At 48.4% G+C, this 21,308-nt stretch overlaps 3 protein-coding genes across 4 annotated transcripts; 1 reads left to right on the top strand and 2 right to left on the bottom strand.

Moving 5' to 3' along the window:
• Window positions 1–1,391: 1,391 nt before the first annotated feature.
• Window positions 1,392–10,316, top strand: HAS3 (hyaluronan synthase 3; the record flags this gene model as incomplete). Of its 2 annotated transcripts, none has more annotated exons than XM_082862945.1 (3): window positions 1,392–2,027; window positions 5,212–5,313; window positions 10,224–10,316. In XM_082862945.1, 3 exons carry the CDS (start codon window positions 1,392–1,394, stop codon window positions 10,314–10,316), a joined length of 831 nt encoding a protein of 276 aa, XP_082719071.1. The 2 variants fall into 2 exon arrangements, with proteins under 2 accessions (XP_082719071.1, XP_082719070.1); XM_082862944.1 differs by lacking the exon at window positions 10,224–10,316 and adding an exon at window positions 6,129–7,052.
• A 390-nt stretch (window positions 10,317–10,706) lies between these two features.
• DERPC (DERPC proline and glycine rich nuclear protein) lies at window positions 10,707–12,340 on the bottom strand (the record flags this gene model as incomplete). Its single annotated transcript, XM_082862943.1, has 1 exon — window positions 10,707–12,340. One exon carries the CDS (start codon window positions 12,338–12,340, stop codon window positions 10,718–10,720), a length of 1,623 nt encoding a protein of 540 aa, XP_082719069.1. The 3' UTR covers window positions 10,707–10,717.
• CHTF8 (chromosome transmission fidelity factor 8) lies at window positions 12,337–21,306 on the bottom strand (the record flags this gene model as incomplete). Its single annotated transcript, XM_082862946.1, has 4 exons — window positions 21,223–21,306; window positions 13,334–13,391; window positions 12,949–13,066; window positions 12,337–12,561 (listed from the first exon to the last, which is right to left on the bottom strand). Exons 2-4 carry the CDS (start codon window positions 13,354–13,356, stop codon window positions 12,337–12,339), a joined length of 366 nt encoding a protein of 121 aa, XP_082719072.1. The 5' UTR covers window positions 13,357–13,391; window positions 21,223–21,306.
• Window positions 21,307–21,308: the final 2 nt, after the last annotated feature.

Raw genomic sequence — 21,308 nt, 5'->3', positions numbered from 1 at the left:
GTGAGACGTAGACTTGGAGCAAGCTTGGAAGTGAGACCTCATTGTCTGTAAAGGGTGGGTGGTGGTGGTGGTGGAGGAAACAGGATTCTCCAGATCAGGCAGGTGGCAAGGAGGGGAGATGGGGAGAAGGCCTCAGAATGGAGGGCAGGGAGCTGGCCTCATCAGCCTTCTCCCATCCGCATCCACCTCCTGACTTGGGTAATCTTTCAGGGCTACTAATCAGTAAAATGATTTACCTGAGACCTATGGAGCAAGAAACCATTGGAATCCCTCCTGAGGGGGATGCTAAGTCCCAGAGAATTTGGGCAAGGTCAGGCAGCCAGGAGGTAGTAGAGCTGTCTCAAGCACAAGACTTCTGGTTCCGAGTGCTAGGCTCTTTTCATTAAAAAAGCTATTTCCAATTGGGCAGATGCTAGAAGCCCTGACTTGGTTGCAAACAAAACCTGGCAGCATTTCCAGGAGTGGTGCGGCAGGGGGACGTGGACAGAGATTCTATGTGGGAGCTAGGACCAAGTAGATGGGGCTTCCCAGGCAGCCACCCCTCCCAGGCTGCTGCAGTGGTGGCTGCAGTTCCCTCTGGTGTCCCAGTGCTGGGCTTCCAGGACGGCCGTCCACACCCCAGCGCTCATTTCCTCTTCTCAACCTTGTCTGCTTTTCCTGATTGCTTTCCCTTTCTTCCCTGCCTCTCAAATGAGAAAAAGATGAGAAAGCAGAGAACATAGGGGAAGTTTCTCTTACCAATTTAGCTGTTTTGAGAAAGGGAAGCTGTTTCCTTCTTTTTTTCCTCTGGCATCTCTTTGTTTCCTATCTTTTCCTTCCCCACTTTCTTCATGGGCCTCATTGGTGTAATCCCCTAGTGGGTATAGGCCAGGTAGAGGCTGCCTACCTGCCCCTGCCCCCCCACCCCCCGCATCCTTCTTCCTGGCCCCTCAGGTGCTCAGAGCTTCCTCTGGCCTCAGGCTCACCCCTACTGAAGCTTGCCTATGAGAGCTTTGGGTCAGGCAGATCCCAGTTCTGCCACCAGCTAGGTATCACACAGCTCTCTCTGGCTTTGGTTTGTCTAACAATAATAAATGCTACTTTAAGTGCTTTACATATGTAACCCATTTAATCCTTAAAGATGCTAGGAAGTTAGTGCTGCAACCCACATTTTACAGATGAATTAACTAAGGGGTAGAACACAGTCACACAGATAGTGTCAGAGCTGGGATTTGAACACCAGTAGTCTGGCTTCTGAGTCTACAGTCTTAGTCATGCTCAATAAATGGTAATTGTTTTTATTAGTGGGTCATTTTCCCGGTTCTGGGCCAGGCCCAGAGAAAATGCCCCCACTGCCATTGACCAGGGATGCTGCCTTCGCCTGACCCACATCTCCCACCTTCTCCCACCAGATGCCGGTGCAGCTGACAACAGCCCTTCGTGTGGTGGGCACCAGCCTGTTTGCCCTGGCAGTGCTGGGTGGCATCCTGGCAGCTTATGTGACAGGCTACCAGTTCATCCACACAGAAAAACACTACCTGTCCTTCGGGCTGTACGGTGCCATCCTGGGTCTGCACCTGCTCATCCAGAGCCTGTTTGCCTTCCTGGAGCACCGGCGCATGCGGCGGGCAGGCCGGCCACTGAAGCTGCCCTCCCCGCTGCGGCGCTCTGTGGCGCTCTGCATCGCTGCATACCAGGAGGACCCCGACTACTTGCGCAAGTGCCTGCGCTCAGCCCAGCGCATCGCCTTCCCCGACCTCAAGGTGGTCATGGTGGTAGATGGCAATCGCCAGGAGGATGCCTACATGCTGGACATCTTCCATGAGGTGCTAGGTGGCACCGAGCAAGCCGGCTTCTTTGTGTGGCGCAGCAACTTCCATGAGGCGGGTGAGGGTGAGACGGAGGCCAGCCTTCAGGAGGGCATGGACCGCGTGCGCAACGTGGTGCAGGCCAGCACCTTCTCATGCATCATGCAGAAGTGGGGAGGCAAGCGAGAGGTCATGTACACGGCCTTCAAGGCTCTTGGTGATTCAGTGGACTACATCCAGGTAAGCGTGCCTCCCTAGGTGTATGTGGACATGTGGATGTGTCCAGCCAGGCAGGCATACTCTCCTGGGGACTTTTAGGTCCAGTCTAGGTCCTTTGTGTTGTGCACATTCCTCCTCTGCACTTAAGAAGGCAGTAGGCACCATGGTTCTCAATAGCAGTCCTGGGGTTAAAAAGACCTGGGAGGGAATCCTGGTTCTGCTGTTACTTAGCTCTGTGACTCTGGGCAGGTCTATGAATTGGTAGCCCAATAATAGCAAACAGGTGTAAAGTGTATAGCATTTACTTATACCAGACACTGTTGTAGGCACTTCATACATTTTAGTTCTTTTAATCCTCGTAATACTCCTAGGAGATAGGTACTATTATTATTTCCACTTACAGAAACTGAGCCTGAAGCACAGAGAGGCTAAGTAACTTGCCTAATGTCACATGGCAGTAAGGTGCAGAGCCAGGAGTTGAGCCTCGGCAGTCTGTCCTTGTCCGCTGTGCGATACTGCCTCAATACTGGCAACATGGGGATGAGCCTCTTCATGAAGAAGTGTGGGGAAGAGCAAAAAAAATCATGCTGCCAAGCACTCAAATCGTTTCAGTTATGGGCTAAAACGTCCAACTCTTTCCGGTGTCAAGTTCTTATCTGTGAGGTGGAGGGACACGTGCAAATCATCCCCCACCCCGATTCTGCAGCCGTCTTGGCAGGGCCAGGACCCTGAACAGACCCTGCCTAGCTTCCAGCCAAAGCAGGCATTGACACCAGCCTGGAAATTTTATTATGCTGACAAGGTTAACATTGCTCCAATTTTCTTTTCCTTTTTTAAATTAATTTTATTTTTGGCTATGTTGGGTCATTGTGGTGCATGGGCTTCTCATTGTGGTGGCTTCTCTTGTTGAGCAGCGTGGGCTGTAGGCGTGCAGGCTTCAGTAGTTGTGGCACTCAGGCTCAGTAGTTGTGGCTCGTGGTCTCTAGAGCACAGGCTCAGTAGTTGTGGCACACGGGCTTAGTTGCTCCGCGGCATGTGGGATCTTCCCGGACCAGGGCTCGAACCCACGTCCCCTGCATTGGCAGGTGGACTCTTAACCACTGCACCACCAGGGAAGTCCCCTGCTCCAATTTTCAAATAACAGAACCTAGAGAAAACTGATGAAAGGTCATGCATTTCAGTACCAAGTAGAAACTGACACCCAGGACCCCAGATTTCTGGTACAGCATCCACTGTCCACTCCTCTGTTCCTGCCCTTCTCTGTCGCCTGAATGGATAGTGGCTGCTGCGGTAGCCCACCTACGTGCCAGCAGTCTTGCTGACAGCATGTTGCATACTCCAATATTCAAATTTTCTTTACCCACCTAAAATTAGCTTGCCACAGATTTTTTGTTTCTGGCTGTTTAGAAAGTTGCAGTGAGAGTTAGCGTATTTGTCTTTTTCTGTCTTCTTAGGCCCAAGGACCTCCTCAGCCTTGGAGAGGGAGGGATGTGAGACAGTTCTTGATTCTGCAGTTCACCTAGGGTCAAGGGGCCTTTGAGACTTGTCTGGGGACTCAGAAGATTTAGAAAAAGCCCTTGAGCCCTCCTGGCACGTGCTCAAGCTGTGGTGACTCTGTCATCTACTCCCTTGAAGCACAGGATCCCCCCAAACCTGCTCTACCACACCTCTTCCTTTCCTCTGTGCTCTGGTGGATCAGCAGATAGGCTCATGCACCTGAGCCAGCCTTTCTCTTGAAGGCTCTGGGCTCACTACTTGGGGCAGCCCTGGGCGCCAGTCATTAAACACTCTGGGTTTCTGCCTGTCTTCATGAGCCCTGCTGAAGGTGTCTTTCCCTCTTCGGGAGATAACCCTGCTCCAGCCAGTGGGGAAACTCAGGCAGCCAAGAGCTCTAACTTTCCTAACCTTGCTCAGCTGGAAAGACCTCCCTGGGGTGAGGGAAGCCAAGCAGTGTGAGGAATGAGGTAGGGTCATGGCAGGAAGTAGTCTTGAGACCAGCAGCCCTGGGAAGCTTGGCCTGTAAGCTGAGGGGGCTCTGGGAGTGGCCTGAGGCTCCCTAGGGCCTTCCCAGTCTGGGCCAGGATTGTAAGGATGTGTCATTGTGCAGGTAGGAGGGAGTGGCTGTGATGACTCTGCCTGGTTCCCCCTCTGCTTTCTGCTGCTTGTCTATGGCCACTGAGTCTTCCAACGTGGAGAGAGAAAGCATAGGATTGGAGTGTAGAGGGTGGCCCCCTTCCTGAAGGCTAATAGGTCCTCAGCAACTTTAGTAAAAGGATTTTAGGCTTTTGCAGAACAGGGTTTGGGCTTATCTGTGGATACTGTTCTTTGCTCTCTCAGGGGTCAGGAAACCAATTCCTCTACTCTGGTTATCTGGGCTTTTTGTATCTCAATTTTCTAGAAAACAAAGAAGGAGTCAGCCACCAGAGTAAGTGTTCGTAGCCCAGGTTCAACTAATAACAATAACAGGCCACCTGTTAGAAATAAACCAGGAGTCTCCCTAGGAAAGGCGGGCAGGTGGGCAGGATTTGATCCAGGTCCTGATTGGAGGTAGCTGGTGCCAGCTTCCAGGCCCATCCAGAGTAGAATCTACATGAGAGCAGCCCCTGGCCATGCCATGCCCCGATCTGGGAGACTTGGCCAACAGAACACAAAAGGCCTGGAAGCCTCATTAGAGGTCCTGTGACTGGGCTAAATACATCCTCCACTTAGGCTGGTTGTCTAAGAGGCCAGAGGCTGAAACAGGGAAGACCCTGTTCTTAATAATCCTATGAGCAAGCTTTGGGCAGTAGCCTCTGGCAGGAGCCATTTCTTGGCCTTCTGAGAAATGTCTGCTGGCCCTGGTCTAGCCACAATGCTTGTCATCTGATTTCAATGACTTTTTGAAGAGAAATACTATTTTGAGAAATATTTTAAGACCACTTCTGAGGAGGCTGGCTCTGTAAGGGGCTAAAGATTTCTCCAGTGCTAAGCACTTCTCCCTTTCTGGGCCCAGCACGGAAAGTCTCCTGGAGATCTCTCGGTCTAGTGGCTATCAAGCCTGGTACCTGAACTCGTTTTCTTACTTTCCTTTGTTATTCATTTCACCCTTTCTATTTGGCATAGACTTCTCTGCTAGTAGCTTGAAGTGTATCATGTGAAAGGTGTGTGTGTGTGTGTGTGTGTGTACCTGAGGTCGAAATGGACTGATAGTGCATTCCTTCTGCAGGTGTGTGACTCTGACACTGTGCTGGATCCAGCCTGCACAATTGAAATGCTTCGAGTCCTGGAGGAGGACCCCCAAGTAGGAGGAGTCGGGGGAGATGTCCAAGTAAGAAGTAACCAAGGATTCCTGGGCGGGGGGGTGTCTGGATTCTTTCTGCTTCTTAATCTAATTGGATATGCTTAGGAATGGACATCTTGACTTCCTAGTGTTTTGGAGGGGTGTTTCCTCTTTGACAGTTTTCAGTGGTATCAAAGGGCTCATCTGCTACCCAACCCCTTTCCTGTTCTTTTAAGTGGGGAGAAATTACTTAACAGGTATATAGAGAGCCTATGCTGCTGGGAGGGGCACAATGTTCTGAGGCCATCCATCCTGGAGGGGGCTTTCTTTTTGGCCAGTGGTGCACCAAGCAACTCCAAAGTTAGACCCCTGAGAAACCCTTGCTCTTAGGGACGTTGCACTGAAGAGCTCCGGGCAGTATGGTACAAATAAAGGGTCAGATCTTCTTCCAGGGGTACTGCTGGCAACATACCATGTCTTCCCAAGAAGCTTTCCAACTGCAGAAAGGGTCAGGATGGGTGGCTGGGGTGTGTGCTTCTTTCTCAAGCCTTTCTCTTGGCCACCACCACAGGCTGCCTCCTGAGATTGAAGGTGGCTTTAACTGCTAGAGCAACTTCATTGGGACAGTCGGTGCAGATGACACGGAGGAGAGGTGGGGCTGGTGCCGGGGAGAGTGACTGGGTGTGGTCGCTTCCTCTGAGCCTCTGGTTTCCCAGCTCTGGCTGGGCGAGGACTCGCGGCCAGGAACTGGAGCAATGGGCTCCAGCACTTGGGGTGTAGGGAGGCCTCATGGTCTCTGGTGTCTGTCTCCTGGGGCTCATGTCCTCAGGCAAGGAGGCCCAGCATCTCTGGTTCCCTTGCAGATCCTCAACAAATACGATTCATGGATCTCCTTCCTGAGCAGTGTGCGGTACTGGATGGCCTTCAACGTGGAGCGGGCTTGCCAGTCCTACTTTGGCTGTGTGCAGTGCATTAGCGGGCCCTTGGGCATGTACCGTAACAGCCTCCTTCAGCAATTCTTGGAGGACTGGTACCATCAGAAGTTCCTAGGCAGCAAGTGCAGCTTTGGGGATGACCGGCACCTCACCAACCGAGTCCTGAGTCTCGGCTACAGGACTAAGTATACAGCTCGCTCTAAATGCCTCACAGAGACCCCCACCAAGTACCTCCGGTGGCTTAACCAGCAGACCCGCTGGAGCAAGTCTTACTTCCGCGAGTGGCTCTACAACTCTCTGTGGTTCCACAAGCACCACCTCTGGATGACCTACGAATCAGTGGTCACGGGTTTCTTCCCCTTCTTCCTTATCGCCACAGTCATACAGCTTTTCTACCGTGGCCGCATCTGGAACATTCTTCTCTTCCTGCTGACAGTGCAGCTGGTGGGCATTATCAAGGCTACATACGCCTGCTTCCTTCGGGGCAATGCAGAGATGATCTTCATGTCACTATACTCCCTTCTCTATATGTCCAGCCTCCTGCCAGCCAAGATCTTTGCCATTGCTACCATCAACAAGTCTGGCTGGGGTACCTCTGGCCGAAAAACCATTGTGGTGAACTTCATTGGCCTCATCCCTGTGTCCATCTGGGTGGCAGTCCTCCTTGGGGGGCTGGCCTACACAGCTTACTGCCAGGATCTGTTCAGTGAGACGGAGCTAGCCTTCCTTGTCTCTGGGGCCATCCTGTACGGCTGCTACTGGGTGGCCCTCCTCATGTTGTATCTGGCCATCATTGCCCGGCGATGCGGGAAGAAGCCAGAGCAGTATAGCTTAGCTTTTGCTGAGGTGTGACGTAGCCCTCAAGCAGAGCGGGAAAAGTGCAATGGGTAAGGGAGGGAAGGGGAATGGAGAGGATGGGGTGGGAGGGAGGAGGGAGTGCTGTTTTAGTTTTTTAATGGTCCAAAGGACAAATGTGAAGTGCAAAGAATGGTGACTGTAGTATGGCCTGGGCCAGCTCTGCTTAGAGGAGGCAAGTCCAGCTCAGGGTGATGGAGGAGGCATGTATGTTTTCAGGCCGCCTGTCTGCTCGCTTCTGTGCACACAGTGCCCTCTGGGCAACATTCCACTTCCTCCCCTGAGATCCAGAGGGAACTCAGAAGTGTGCTAAACCAAACAATAAGTTCCATTTAGTGGCAGCTTCTGACGGGTAAGCAAGGAGGGCCCGTGGGAAGCGGTTCTCTTAGCCCACCTGAACAAAATCAGAGGTGGTGGGAGAATTTCTGAGAGATCTGGGCCAGCTAGTAACGTGTCCCCGCCTCTTTCTAGTTATCAATGCAATAAGATTGTGCCTGAAATACAAAGCCCAGAAGCCTGATCTTTGGGCATCAGAAAACAGGGTCCAGGAATGGTGCTTCCTTATGTGAAGTACTGCATTCCACATCTCAACATCCCAAGGATGAGCCAGACTAGCAGGGAGTTAGCACTGGACTGGTTTTAAGTGTGAAGTGTGTGTATATATATGTTAAAAAGGAAAGTTTGCCAGGAGGAACAAACGGTGGTGGTGGTGCTAAAGGCCATAGCTCAAGGCTCTATGGAGGCCTTGAGCTGAATGTATTCTACCTGGAAATTGCCCACATATCTAGATTGTCTTGTCTGTGATCTCTGCTGAGGAGGTAAAATGTTTTCGTCATCTACCAGGAAGATTAAACCCCAACATGCTCAGAAAGGAAGTGAGGGCTTGGGTATTTCAACCTGTATACTCCTGAATTCCGCTCTCAAATTCAGCTCTGACTGAGTCTAAGACAGCCTCCTCACTTCGCTTCGCTTCACTTCACAGTGATAGTCACCTGTTCCACCCTCCTCCTCATCGGGTAAGTTTTTCAAGGTGGCGAGTGACACAGAGCCTGGACTCTCACGGGCCCCTCTGCAATAGGCAAGCCTGCCCTCAGCACGTGGGGAAAAGCTATTAGGAGCCTCTGACCACACTGTCTACAGTCCTGGAACTGCCTGGACAGATTCCTTGGCAGATGAGCAGTACCCATGACGTTCAGGCTACGGTTGTTGACAATCACCTCTAATGGAAAGCTTTTCAGTGTTCCCTAAGGGAACCCTCAATCCAAGCTGGTCATCGTTGAAACTGTCCATTCTCCTCAGTGGCTTCTCCAGGGAATTCTTACAGCCAAGTTGTGGATAGTCACTACTGCATTTGCTTGCTTCTGTCCAGAAACCAAACTAGGAGATGGAATTGGTATCTAAATCCTAAGGTTCTTCTCTTCCCTCACGCCTCTCGAGGCTGTTTGATTTCCCTCTTTTTTGGAGGGGGAGTGAGGGAAGGCCATTTTCTACAGATCTGCAATCCACAGACTGTTCTGAGCTCTTGGATTTGAAAACTGGGATATTGACTAAGCCTTTGACTTAAAGGTTGCTTGCTCAAGTGTGCTTTCTCGCCAAACATCCACCCTCAGAGGGGCCTGCTGAGCCCTCAGAACCAGCACTAAGGTGGACAGTAGTCGACGGGGCAAGCCTCTAGTGTGCCCAGGTGCTTCCTACGAAGGAACAAAGTGTGCTCTGAGCCAGACTGGCAAACCCTGGTGCTTCATCTCCCATGAACTCGGGGGTCTTCCAGCTGCAGCGAACACTGATGCATCACACAGACCTTGAGTTTGTAAGAAGACGACTGCTGGTTGACATCAGGCCTAATCCATGAAGGCTGGGAAGAGGCGGCAGGCGTTTGCTGAAGGCAGTTGTTCCAGGCTCTTCCATGTTTTTGCTGGCCAAGAAGTAAACTATTTTGAGCACTACAATGGAAGAAATCCGGTCAGCCAACTGCAGAGCGCAGACTTCACTAAGGGCTTGTTTTTCTTCAGCTTTTACTTGAAGGTTATGTAGGATGGACTCCCAGATGGAGAACTCTTGGCTGTCCTACCATCAGCTCTGCCTTGCTCTGTGACAATCAACTTTCTCCAGATCAAGAGTAGGCAGGTACAAGTAATGGGCCCACAACGTTTGACCTCAACTGGTTTTTCTAAGTTATTTTGTACATTTTTCAGCAGCGAAACCAAACTGGGTCTTCAGCTTTATTCCCGTTTCTTGTAAGGGAAGAGCCTTTATACAATTGGACACATTTTGGGTTTTCCTCAGTGAGAATTTTAATCCTCTTTTGTATTATTTCTACAATAATTTGTAAACATATTTATTTTTACTTTTTTTGTTTTTTTTTTTTTTTCTACTTTCAGGTCAAATTTTTTATACTTCACTTATTTGTCAAAATAAAGATTCTCACATAATGCTGGTACCTCTGAGCTCCTCCCTCCCTCTTTGTACTTAACAAAAGCTAGCTCTTTATTCCAGTTTCAAGATTGGTACTCGAGGAAGAACTAGTTTTGCCGAGGAAATTCCACTGGAACTCAGAAGCAGGTAAGTTGTCACAGCTGCCTCTGGACCTGGGGAATACAGTAGGTCTACCTTGATAACTGCACACCTATGGTGGCTTAATTTTTTTATTGTAGAGAGTGGACGGGGTCTTTGGTGAAATTACGAGCCAGTGAGTGAGCCCTAGTTAACCAGCTAAGGCTAAAAACCAAAGCTTGCTTCCTCCTTGAAAATGTCATTATCTGGAAGGTAATGTAGGACTGTGGCCAAGCTGAAACAATGAAAAGCAGTGGGTAAACTTCCTTCCCTGTGGAACAGGTAATAAAAAGGGAGTGAAATCAATAGCCCTCTCATCCCATTTATTAAAGAAACAGTAAGAAAAGGTACAATGCAGGAAAACACCATCCTTTCACATCAGGCTGAACGAAGCACAGTGATTTCTCCCCTTCACTCCCCCCACCCCCACCCCAATTCCCATAACCCCATCCACGTCAGTTTAATTTTGAGGTTCTCTGATTGGGAGTACCAGTGGAGAGGGAGCGGGATGAGCAGTGGAGCCTTGATCCTGGCCTTCTCTAAACAGGCCCGGTCAGGCCAGCAGAAATTTGGTGGCTCTCTGAAGTGGCTGCACTTCCCTGTTCTGTGTTCCAGCCCCCAGGGGAAGGTATGGCAGTAGAGGGTGACCAGGTCAGCGCTGCTGAAGCATGGTCCGCTCACCAACGCAACATTTCTAGACAGCAGTGAGCTGATTCTCCGGTGGTGAGCAGGGGAGCGCATATGAATTGGAACCTGCAGGCCAATGTATCCCTGAGGAAAAGTCCACAAGAACAATTCAAGAAACTAGTAAGAAACAAGGGGCAGAAAGCTGTGGGACAAAAGCACAGCAGGCTTCTGGAAGGCTGGAGATTCCTTCTCGCAAGGCGGGATCATTCCCACCTGCCAAAGTCCATGTCCCACAGATAACATTTCACCTTCAGTCAAGAAAGACGCGGGGGGGGGGGGGGGCGGGAAAGGCTCATTTGAATTTGAGCCCCAGCTATGTACTTCAGACTGTAGCTCCATATCTACCCTTTCACCTAAAACACAGCCCCTGCCCAGAACCACAGTGCCTGGAAACCAGGGTGGTCCTGGAGAGAAAATGGTGTTTAAGGGGGTAACATTCCATTTGGGTACATTGCAGCCATTGGACCCCCTGGTCTGGGGAAAGCAGCTGGGTTGGTGCCAGGGAGGCTCCCCACTCTAGGAAATGGGACCAAAGTCTTGCTTACAGGGCCATTCATCCTTGGAAAGGAAGCTGGGTTTAGACCCAGGGTCCCAGTTGGCCTTGCAAAAGGAGCTGGGTTGATACCCACCGGGCCTGCTGGCGAAGAGCCTAGGGGCCCAGGAGCTGACCTGGGGAAAGTAACCTGACCAGGACCTAATGGGCCAGTAGACCTTGGGAAGGTAGCTGGACTTGGACCCTGTAAACCAGTGGCCCTTGGAAAGTTAGCTGGGTTGGAGCCTAGTGGCCCGGAGGCTCTTGGGAAAATTGCCGGACTTGAGCCCTGGAGGCCAGCAGACCTCTGGAAGTTAACTGGGTTTGAAGCCAATGTGTTAGAAGACTGAGAGAAAGCAGCTGGGTTCAATCCCCCTGAACCTGTCCCCCTTGGAAAAGGATTAGCATTTACTCCCATGGGGCCAGCGGGCCTTGAAAAATGAGCTGAATTAGGGCCAATGGGGCCAGGAGCCCTCGACATGGGAGATGGATTTGGCCCCGGAAGGCCAATTCCCCGAGAGCCAGGACCCGAGTTTGGGCCTATGGGGCCAGGTATTCTGGCCATGGAAGATGGGCTTGTGCCCATGTTTCCAGAAGACTGTGAGAAAGCAGCTGAATTTGCTCCTAAAAGACCTGCTGCTCTTAGAATGGGTGCAAGATCTAGGCTTTGAGGTCCAGCCATTCTTAAGTTAAGACCAGATCCTGTGCCCAAGAGGCCACCTGCTCTGGTGTCCAAATTAGGGCTTGGAGCCAGGCTACCTGCCCTTGGGTTAGGCCCAAGGCCTGGGCCCAGGCCACTTGACCTTGGGTTGGGCCCAAGGCCAGGGCCTGGAAACATACCTGACCTCGGGGCAGGGTTTGTACCTACAAAGCCTGATCTCAGATTGGGACTTGGTCCGGGGCCCAGGCCAACGGGCCTAGGATTGGGAGGACCATTCCCAGAAGTCAACAGGACACCTGCTCTCAGGTTGGGTCCAGATCCAGGGCCCATGGGGCCACCACTTCTGGGGTCAGGACCTGTTCCCAGAAGACCACCTGGCCTTGGGTTGGACATAGGACCTGGCCCTGGGAGACCCCCTAACCTTGGGTTAGACAGAGGCCCTGGGCCTGGAAGAGCCCCTGCTCTAGGATTTAGAGCTGACCCTGGGCTTGGGCCCAAGAGACCACCCGGCCTTGGGAAAGAAACTGCACCTGTGCCAGTGGGATTCATCCCTCTTGGAAAAGAAGCCATGCTTGGGTCACGAGCACCAGCAGGGAAAGGTGCTGGATTTGAAGCCAATGAGCCTGATGAAGTTGGAAAAGGAGACGGGTTCCTTGGAAACGGGGCCAAATTTCCACCAAGAGAGCCGGTTGCCATAAGGAAGGGATCTGAGTTCATACCCAGAGGGTGGCCTGTGTTTAAAGCAGGACCCCCTTGTGGTCCCAGGGAACTGTCCATTCGTCCTCGAGGTGGCAGCGGAGCACGAGTCCAAGGAGTTGGCCGCTCTCTAGGGAAAATCCGGGGTTCTTTCATACTTTCTTGGGGACGTTGGTGATAATGGGCTTGGGGCGAGTTTTGAAAAGGATCTTGTTTTTGATGAGTGCTGTTACCACGTACTGGGTGCCACTCCTGCAGTCAAGGTCATCACAGTCCTGCTCCCCGGGAGTGTGTTTAACAAGGACGGCAAAAGGTTTCTCCAGATGGATGATTTTCCCATACAGGATATGATGCCCCACGATCAGCACAGGGATTCCCTTTGGCAGAACAAGAATGAGATGCCTGAGGTTCAGGGCAAGGTCGTAACATTCAGGTGCCTTCTAGAGATGCTCTTGGGAGGCAATGCTGGCACCTCCACTCCCTCAACCACTGCTGAGAAGCCACAAAGGACAACCCACCCTCATATCCTTTTTACTCTTTCTAGCCCCAAGTAAGAGAATTTCTACTTTTAGAACTGTGACCTTTCCAGATTCCCCAAAGCTAAATTTCCCTGCTACTGCAGAGGTGGGGGGAGAACAAGCAATGGCTTAGCTAGACCTTGAATAACAAACCTGAGGGCAGTCCTCACTCTGGGTCCTGGGAGCACCACCTTGGTGTAGCTTGCTTTCCTGAAGCATTAGGCAGGGAAAGAAAAGTCCCCTCACCTCAGTGGTGTAATGTAGGTCTCCCAGGAGGTTTCCAGCTAATCCAGTGCTGTAGCGAGCCTCGATCTCCCCCTGTAGCTCCATCAGCACCCATTCTGCCAGGCCTCCAGCCCCAGCACTGCAAGCAAAGGGCTGGCGGTTACAATATTTTGGAGGGGTGAAGGATGAATAATAGTGTCCTACACCACCATTCAAGGCCCAAGAGATCTCTTTGCTGAGCACGAATTCTTGGGAAACTGGGCAGTGCTAGACACTGAACTAGAAATTGAAATGCAAGGATTTGTGCAAGACGCACCTAAGGACCCCAATTCTTCCAGGGAAATTTCAAACCTATATAGCTCTAATCATTCAAGCTAAATTAAAAAAAGTCTCAAAAGGTACTCACCTGGAAATAATGATCTGCACCATGAGCTTCCCGTCTTTAAAAAGCAACTGAAAATAAGCTGTAGAAAAAAAAAATTTCTTTAGGATAATAACAATAGCTAACATTTGTCACTTACTGTGTGCTAGGCACTTTTGTAAGTGCTTTAGACATATTTAATTTCAATCCCCTAACAACTCTATAACATGTAACATTTTTAAACTGATATTGTACATATAAAATTGCTTCAGATCACCAAGGGTCAACTACAGGGTGGAAAGTTAATAGGTTATCACAACTGTGTTCAAGGTCGCATAGCTACTAGTCTACGAGCCGGGATCTGAACCCAACACATACACCGCAGAGCCCACACTCTTGGCCAGTATGCTAACTTGCCTTTCTCAAGGATATTATATTTTCCATTCTGCATGGTTCTAAAAAACTAAGGAATTCTTTTAGGTTTTACTTTTTCCTTTGGTGATGACATAAGCTTCATGTCTGCCACTTTGGTTATCTTATATTTCAAGGTTCAAATGATCTCTTTTAACTAAAAGCCAAGAGAATGGAAAAGGTCTTCCAGACAACTTTAGTGAACAGTAAGCTGATTTCTGATGTGATTCTCATCAAACACTTTGCCCATCTTTCATCATTTAGACACTAAGGATACCCTGACGCTTAATCTACTTTCGTTTTATACAATGGCACCACCTGGTGGCAAGTTTGCGGCACTCTACAAGAATGAGTTAAAATGGGACATTTTTGCCTGAAACAACTGGCTTCTTGTACTTTGTCTTCCTGAGAAGGATAGATTAATGGGGAGATTGAGGGATGGGGGATCTAAACTATAGCTTCTGTACAAATCTTTCCAATGAATAGATGGAGCCTAGTGGAAGGTTATCAGATCAGTGTTTACCAACTGTAGAACAGCAAGTTAATAGGAATTATAATTGTGCTCACGATTAGCAAACACCTGCTTAAAGTTAAACAGGTTTCCTTACTGACATGTTAATCTTTGTTTTGGATCTCCAGTGAAAAGTATATTCACGGCAGCCCTGTAAGACAGCGGAACCTCTTACTCTTGAGCACCAAACACATTTTGGAAATATGAGGTTGGTCAATCAGTGGTCTTCAAATTCAAATATAAAGAGCAGCTAATATTTATTCAATTTTTACTATGAATCAGATGCTGTGCATATATATCATGGGTGGTATCTCATTCAACCACTCTGAGATAGGGACTTATCTGTATTTTGCAGATAAAGTTACTGAGGGATACATCTGCTTTATGTGGTACACACACAGCTAGCAGGTGGTAGAGCCAACACAAGAACCTAGGTCATCCAACTTTACACTCATAATCAATACCCTCTCAAAGGAGAAAACCAAGTGAGAATAAAAAGGCATGAAGGCATCAGGCAGGCACTGCGTACATGCATTCAGCAAGAGCTGAATCAAGAAGTCATGTTTGAATAAGCCAGACCTGCTGTAGCAGTACCAGGTGTGGTACCGCTTGACAACAGGTAATACACTGGCTCAGGACGGCAAAGGTCTTCTGACAGATAAGAAGGCCCCACCTCCACCATCAACAGAACAATCAAAAGCACTTTTAATATTCTTCCAAGGTTTCTTGAAGGAGAGACTAATAATTAAAAATCAGAAGGCCTAAATTCAGGTTCCAGCCTGTAAGTGTGGAACTCTTTCAGTGTCATCATACACAAGTCACTTAATGACCGTGGGGCTAAAACCTGGATTGTCTGACTCATTTAACTATCATGAAGACCAAATAAAACATATGTGGAGGGCTTCCTTGATGGCGCAGTGGTTAAGAATCCACCTGCCAACGCAGGGGACACGGGGTCGAGCCCTTGTCCGGGAAGATCCCACATGCCACAGAGCAACTAAGCCCGGGCGCCACAACTACTGAGCCTGGGCTCTAGAGCCCACGAGCCACAACTACTGAAGCCCACGTGCCACAACTACTGAAGCCTGCGCACCTAGAGCCCATGCTCCGCAACAAAGAAGCCCACACACCGCAATGAAGAGTAGCCCCCACTCGCTGCAACTAGAGAAAGCCCGCGCAGCAACGAAGACCTGACGCAGCCAATAAATAAATTTTTTTAAAAAATGTGGAAATGCTTTAAAGACTAACATATAGCTAATGTTTTAAAGAATGGGATAAATAAATCAACATTTCCACACTATAATTGTGAGTAAAATTCAGAGAATGGTAGGTACATTTTAGCCATGAATCAAAAAAGGCTCAATAATTGAAATTGAAGTTGTGAAGTTTCTAAAGGTTAATAAATGCATATAGATTGAGAAGAGTTCTTGTAAATAAGCTTTTGATGACTGATGAAATAGTATATTTTCCTTGGTAAGTGTAAAATACAGGTGGTTTCACAGAAGCAATAGGGTGTTCACACAGATACAAATTTTAGGAAAATCATGGCAGGGAAGGAGATTAATCTTTAAGACCTCTGACCACATGTTTGAGATAGGAATGTGCAGACTGTTTAGGCAAAGAGGATGTAGAAATATTTTCAGTGCATTCCCCATTTCCTCGACAGTCTCCTATCAGAACAGGAATTCAAAACAGTGGCCTAAAGGGATTTCCCTGGTGGTCCAGTGGTTGGGACTCACCACTTTCACTGCCGTGGGCCTGGGTTCAATCCCTGGTCAGGGAACTAAGATACCGCCAGCTGCGTGGCGCGGCCAAAAAATAAAAACAAAAACAGAAAAAACGGTGGCATAAGTGAATAAAGGAAAACAGATGCCTAATAGCTGGGTCAGAGTACCTGTACCTCCATACTTGTCGCTGTGCTTCAATGAGCACACACAGCTCTCTATCCACTTATGTAGGAGGCCCTGCCTGAGTACACCTATTGATACTGGTAGACATCTAGCAATTCTTGTAAAAATAAGAATTCTGTGGCCTAAAAACTTGTGCTAGACCTAATGAGATGCCGGAGATGTGAATACAAATGAAGTTCACACCCAGCTTACAAGAGTCTAGCTCACAGGAACCTGTGGACTGATATAGCTATATTTATGTACATGAGGGTGTATTTACCAAGTTAGTAAGTGATGTAGGGGAAGGCATCCCTTTCGTGAATTTTAAAATTCTACTTTAGCACCTTAAAATATCCCATTGGCTGAATCAGATTCTTCTTCTTGCTCCTTGCTCTAGGCAACTATTCTCAAGAGTAGGTATGTATACCTGAGTAAGTCACTGATAACACACCTGATGGAGGCGACAGGGAATATGTATTTCACTTAGTGTGGAGATGACTAAAAAAGATAATGAGGGGCTTCCCTGGTGGCGCAGTGGTTGGGAGCCTGCCTGCTAATGCGGGGGGCACGGGTTCGAGCCCTGGTCTGGGAGGATCCCACATGCTGCGGAGCAACTGGGCCCATGAGCCACAACTACTGAGCCTGCGCGTCTGGAGCTTGTGCTCCACAACAAGAGAGACCGCCATAGTGAGAGGCCCACGCACCGCGATGAAGAGTGGCCCCCGCTCACCGCAACTAGAGAAAGCCCTCGCACAGAAACGAAGACCCAACACAGCAAAAATAAATGAACTCCTACCCCCAACATCCTCTTAAAAAAAAAAAAGATAATGAGAACATGCAGCCCAATCTGTCCTCATCCCCTTGAAAGTAGGCAGAAAAAATCAGTAGGAAAACAAGGAGGTGAAGAAGTATAATACAAGTCAAATCCTATTAGTAATAACAAGTAACATTATAATGAAAATTTTCCGTATAACAAAAAGATTTCTAAGTCTTCAGTCTCAACTCATTCCAACATTTGAAAATAAGCACAGCAATTTCTAAGTGCTTGTTCTAAGGTATTGCTTGTGTAGAAACTGCAGCTTTATCAAGAGCAACATCTGAAGGCACGGTTTGATGAATGTACCATATCAAATCATGACACTAAAAGGAGTCACTGGAAGAGACTGCCCAGCACCTCACTCTCAACAGCCTTGAGTTTAATCCCAGATTTAGCTAGGACCAACTAACTGGTCTTTGTTGAAGAATAATAATTCCAAGTTCCTGTACAGCCAGGAAGAACTGATGCCACTTTTCAAAAAGATGTTTAAATTCAATATATTTCAGAGCGGAGTCTCACAGGCCACAACTACAGTACATACTTGGAGACTTGGAGAGATAGGAAGGTGTGGAAAAAACCATCCTAACACCTTTCCCCTGCAATGAATTATTTTGACTCCCTACCCCTCCCCTTATAAAAGGGGGAAATGTTTTACTATTCAATTTTGGGGGGCCTTTACATAGCTAAACAAACTAAACACATAAGTTCTATATTCCTAACTTAGTCAAATGACTTTAGCTATGTAAACAAAACTTTTTAAAAAGCACTTTGTATGTTTTAACTATTTTTTCGCTTAAAGAAAAAAAAAAGCCTTTGTGGGGGGCTTCAGGATTTCTAGAAATATTATCTAAGAAATTTCTAGAAATATCTGAGGTTGCCCCAGATCATCCCCAGTCTTGAGACCTGGAGTTACTTTGGAGATCCTGAGTAAAGTCAAGACACTGTTGTTTCTCAGGACAGTGGTCCAGATGACTTCAAGACCCCTGAACAAACCACAGATGAGCAAAGAAACCCACATTCTCAGAATCAACCAAGACTCACAATGGGAACCCTAATCAAAACTCAAAAGGTCTGTCTGAAATCAGACCAAATCTGGGATACATCTTATTTAACTGTCATTTTGAAAGTCATTAAAAACCTGAAAAATCAAAGTGCCACCACAATTTCTTAATTAGGAAGAAAAATTCAGGCAGAGCATTATCTTTGTAATACAAAAAGCTTCATTTCTCACATAGCTAAACCTTTTTGAACATTTATCTGGATTCTCCCTTTTCATCCTGAAAACAATGCTATGATACAGGTACTATCACTCCCATTTTACAGTGAGGAAACACGCTTAGAGAAGCTAAAGGTTAAGTAACTGGTGGAACAGCTAGTAAGTGGTAGACAGGGAATGTGAATTCTAACTCCTCCACAATCCGGCCTGTCCTGCAGTCCTCTCACACAGCACCTTCTCATGCAGGACATCAGTACAGGAACTTGCTTTACAAACATTAGTCTTTCTCATAACATCTCCCACAAGATGGCAAATAAACCACCTATGAAGAAGATGTTATATCTCGCCACCGAAGTAACTATGACATCTGTTGGGTAGGCAGCTCAAAACAAATGAGCCTGCTTTTCATCATATCCAACTGACGAGATTTAGGTTTCTGAAATCCCTAGAGATGTACTCAAGGTTACCTCCAGGATTCAAAACTATAGCCTAAAACTCCGTTTCCTGCCTGTGTAAGGCAAAACAAGTCAAAAGAACAGAGCACATTCTTTGTCACTGATTCATCTAATCTCCTACAAAATTTCTTATCCATTGGTTTCTGAGTTGTTAAATTGTTAATATTACTAAGGTCTTACAGAGAACATCATGAGCAATGATCCTCATGATGGTTAACTGCCCCCAAAATAAAATGTAGCAGAAGACAGCATGGTATGTATCGTATTAAACAGATTATGCAGCTTTCACTGAAACAGGGGCTTTGATTCAATGGTTTAACCTAACTACACATAATTAAATTTTATTACAGCTAAACAATGTTTAGCTGTAATAAACATTGGCCCTTTCATCTTTTCTTGTTGCTTTTTAAACGGAATAAAGGCTTTAACTTTACAATTCTTAATTTAAAAACATTCATTTTTATTTTTAAAAATTAAATATGACACAAAATGTTTGCAAATTGCTGGGCCAACAATTAGCACTTATTGAGTTCTTATTCGGTCCCAGAAACTACTCTTTGTGTTTAGGGATTCAGTGAGAACTGAATCAGACCTGGATTCTGATTCTGCCATTTATCTAGCCTGCGTATGACAGGGGGTAATTTAATCTCAGGTTGCAGTTTCTCCACCAATAAATTGAGCATAAAAGAGAACCCATCTCAAAGGGTGGTTGTGAGCATTAAATGAAGTTTAGAATGTAAAGTCCTCAGCACAGTGCCTAACATGGTAAACCTTTAGGGTCAAGCTATTGATTACCTGGAGGAACATGGCATTTTCTTAGTACATGTCCAATAGAATGACTTTATACTACTCTGTGTACTTATTATTTTAATGTTTATAGTGGATTAAAACATCCTATAAAAGCAGCATGTTATCAGAATGAAATCAAGCTTACACAATGGGAGAACAATTCAAATATGGCAGTCAGGGTTCACCAAACTGCTTCTGGGATTAAGTTCTGGAACGTTTTTTACCTCTAAGCATGATAACTATATCTCTGTGTGTCTTTCCATCAAATGAACAATTCAGGAACTTTTATATACAACTCAATACATTATTTTTATTAGCAGTGTTGTGATTTTGTGACTGATTGGGAGAGTCTAAGTTTCAAAGGGAAGATCTTGTCTCTTGACAGGCTTATGTTATGTCATTAAGAGCTAAAATCCAGTTTCTAAATGAGAAGCTTGCTCTCCTCCAAAAAGGGGCCATGGAGAGTAGGTGGAACTGAATGCTTCCAAACTTTTCATTAGTGAAGAGTGGGTTCAAAAACGTGTGTGGACACTATGCATACATGTGGTACTTTCCCATCACATTTTAAGATTCCCATGATGGAGGGAATCAATTACTGGTATTTGTAGACAATGGGTAGAAAAGATGACTTCAGTCGATCAGAGTTACTCCAGTTTTCTGCATCTTCTGCTACTCTGCGGCCCCTTCTACCCTTCCTCCTCCTACTGCTGTGGCACCCTATCTTCCCCAAAGCCCCTTCCTTTATAGCTCTACTTGAGGTCTCCCTCTGTACTGGATTCCCCTCCCACCAGCCCCCATCTTCTCCACCCTCTCCCCGACCCCCTCCCCTCCCTTCAATTTCAGCTACAAACACTTCCTATTTCTAGCCCCGCCCACTTTCTGGGACTTCTCCATCCGCTTCCCCTCTTCCCCCCCCCAAACAAATTACCCCCGACTATCTCCAGGACCGCTTACCAAGCTGTTTAACCCTTTCTCCTACCTCCCAAGGGAACTACTCTTTAAACTGCCTTCCTCCACTCCCCACCCCCGGAATACTCTTTCCAAACCGTTCATCCTCCTCCCAAAGATCAGTCTTCAAACGTTACTCCTCTACCACCCTCATTTTCCAAATCGTTCCCTATTTCCCCCCGTCAATTCTTAAGTACTTCTCTCCTCCAGGACCCGACTCCACCCCACTCTTCTCTCGTCTCTCACTCCGCCCACAAATGAAGCTGGATCACTCTCCAGACTGTCTCTTCCTTCCAACCACCCTCACAATTACCGCTCCCAGCAGCATCTCCCCCACGACTTAAAATGTCCCCTCGAAGGAACCTCACAGTCCCCCGCTAAGTCCCCTTTCTGATGTTCCCGCTACTTCCTGGGTTCCAGTTCTACCCCACTCTCGCAAGCATCCCGTGCTGGGTTCCCTCCCCACCCAGGGAAGAACCCCTTTCCGCACATACCTCGAGGTTCCGGCCCGCGCCGCCCCCTTCTCCGTCCTCCGCCCGCGCTCGGCCACTCTTTCCGCCCTTCTCCCGCTCCGCCCTGCTCGCTCCCTTCCTTCCCTCCGCCTTCCGACTCCACATTGCTCCCTTCTCCACAATTCCCGGCCCTCCTACCAGGGGGCCCCTCTGGGTCGCCCCCCACCTCTGCACGGCCCTCCCCACTCCCCTCCCCCTTCCCGGCCTCCCCTCCCCCCCCCGCCGCTCCCCCACTCCCCGCCCCTCGGCTCGCCATTCTTCTTCTCGAGCCGCGTGCCCCGCCCGGCCCCAGCTCCCTAGCTTCCCGCTCCCTCGCACCCTCGCCCCCATTCCCGGCTCGGCCCTCGCTCCCCGCGGCCTCCCGCGCTCCCTGCCCGCGGCCTGACCTGCAATGGCGGCCGCCGAGCGCGGCGCCGCGCGGCCAACGGGCGACAACCGAACCTCCCGCCGCCGTCGCCGCCGCCGCGAGCAC

This window comes from Leucopleurus acutus, assembly GCF_964270905.1.
Source record: "Leucopleurus acutus genome assembly, chromosome: 20".
Lineage (NCBI taxonomy): Eukaryota > Metazoa > Chordata > Mammalia > Artiodactyla > Delphinidae > Leucopleurus > Leucopleurus acutus.
Note: the sequence above shows the minus strand (reverse complement) of the source record. Positions and strands in the feature narration are given on the sequence as shown.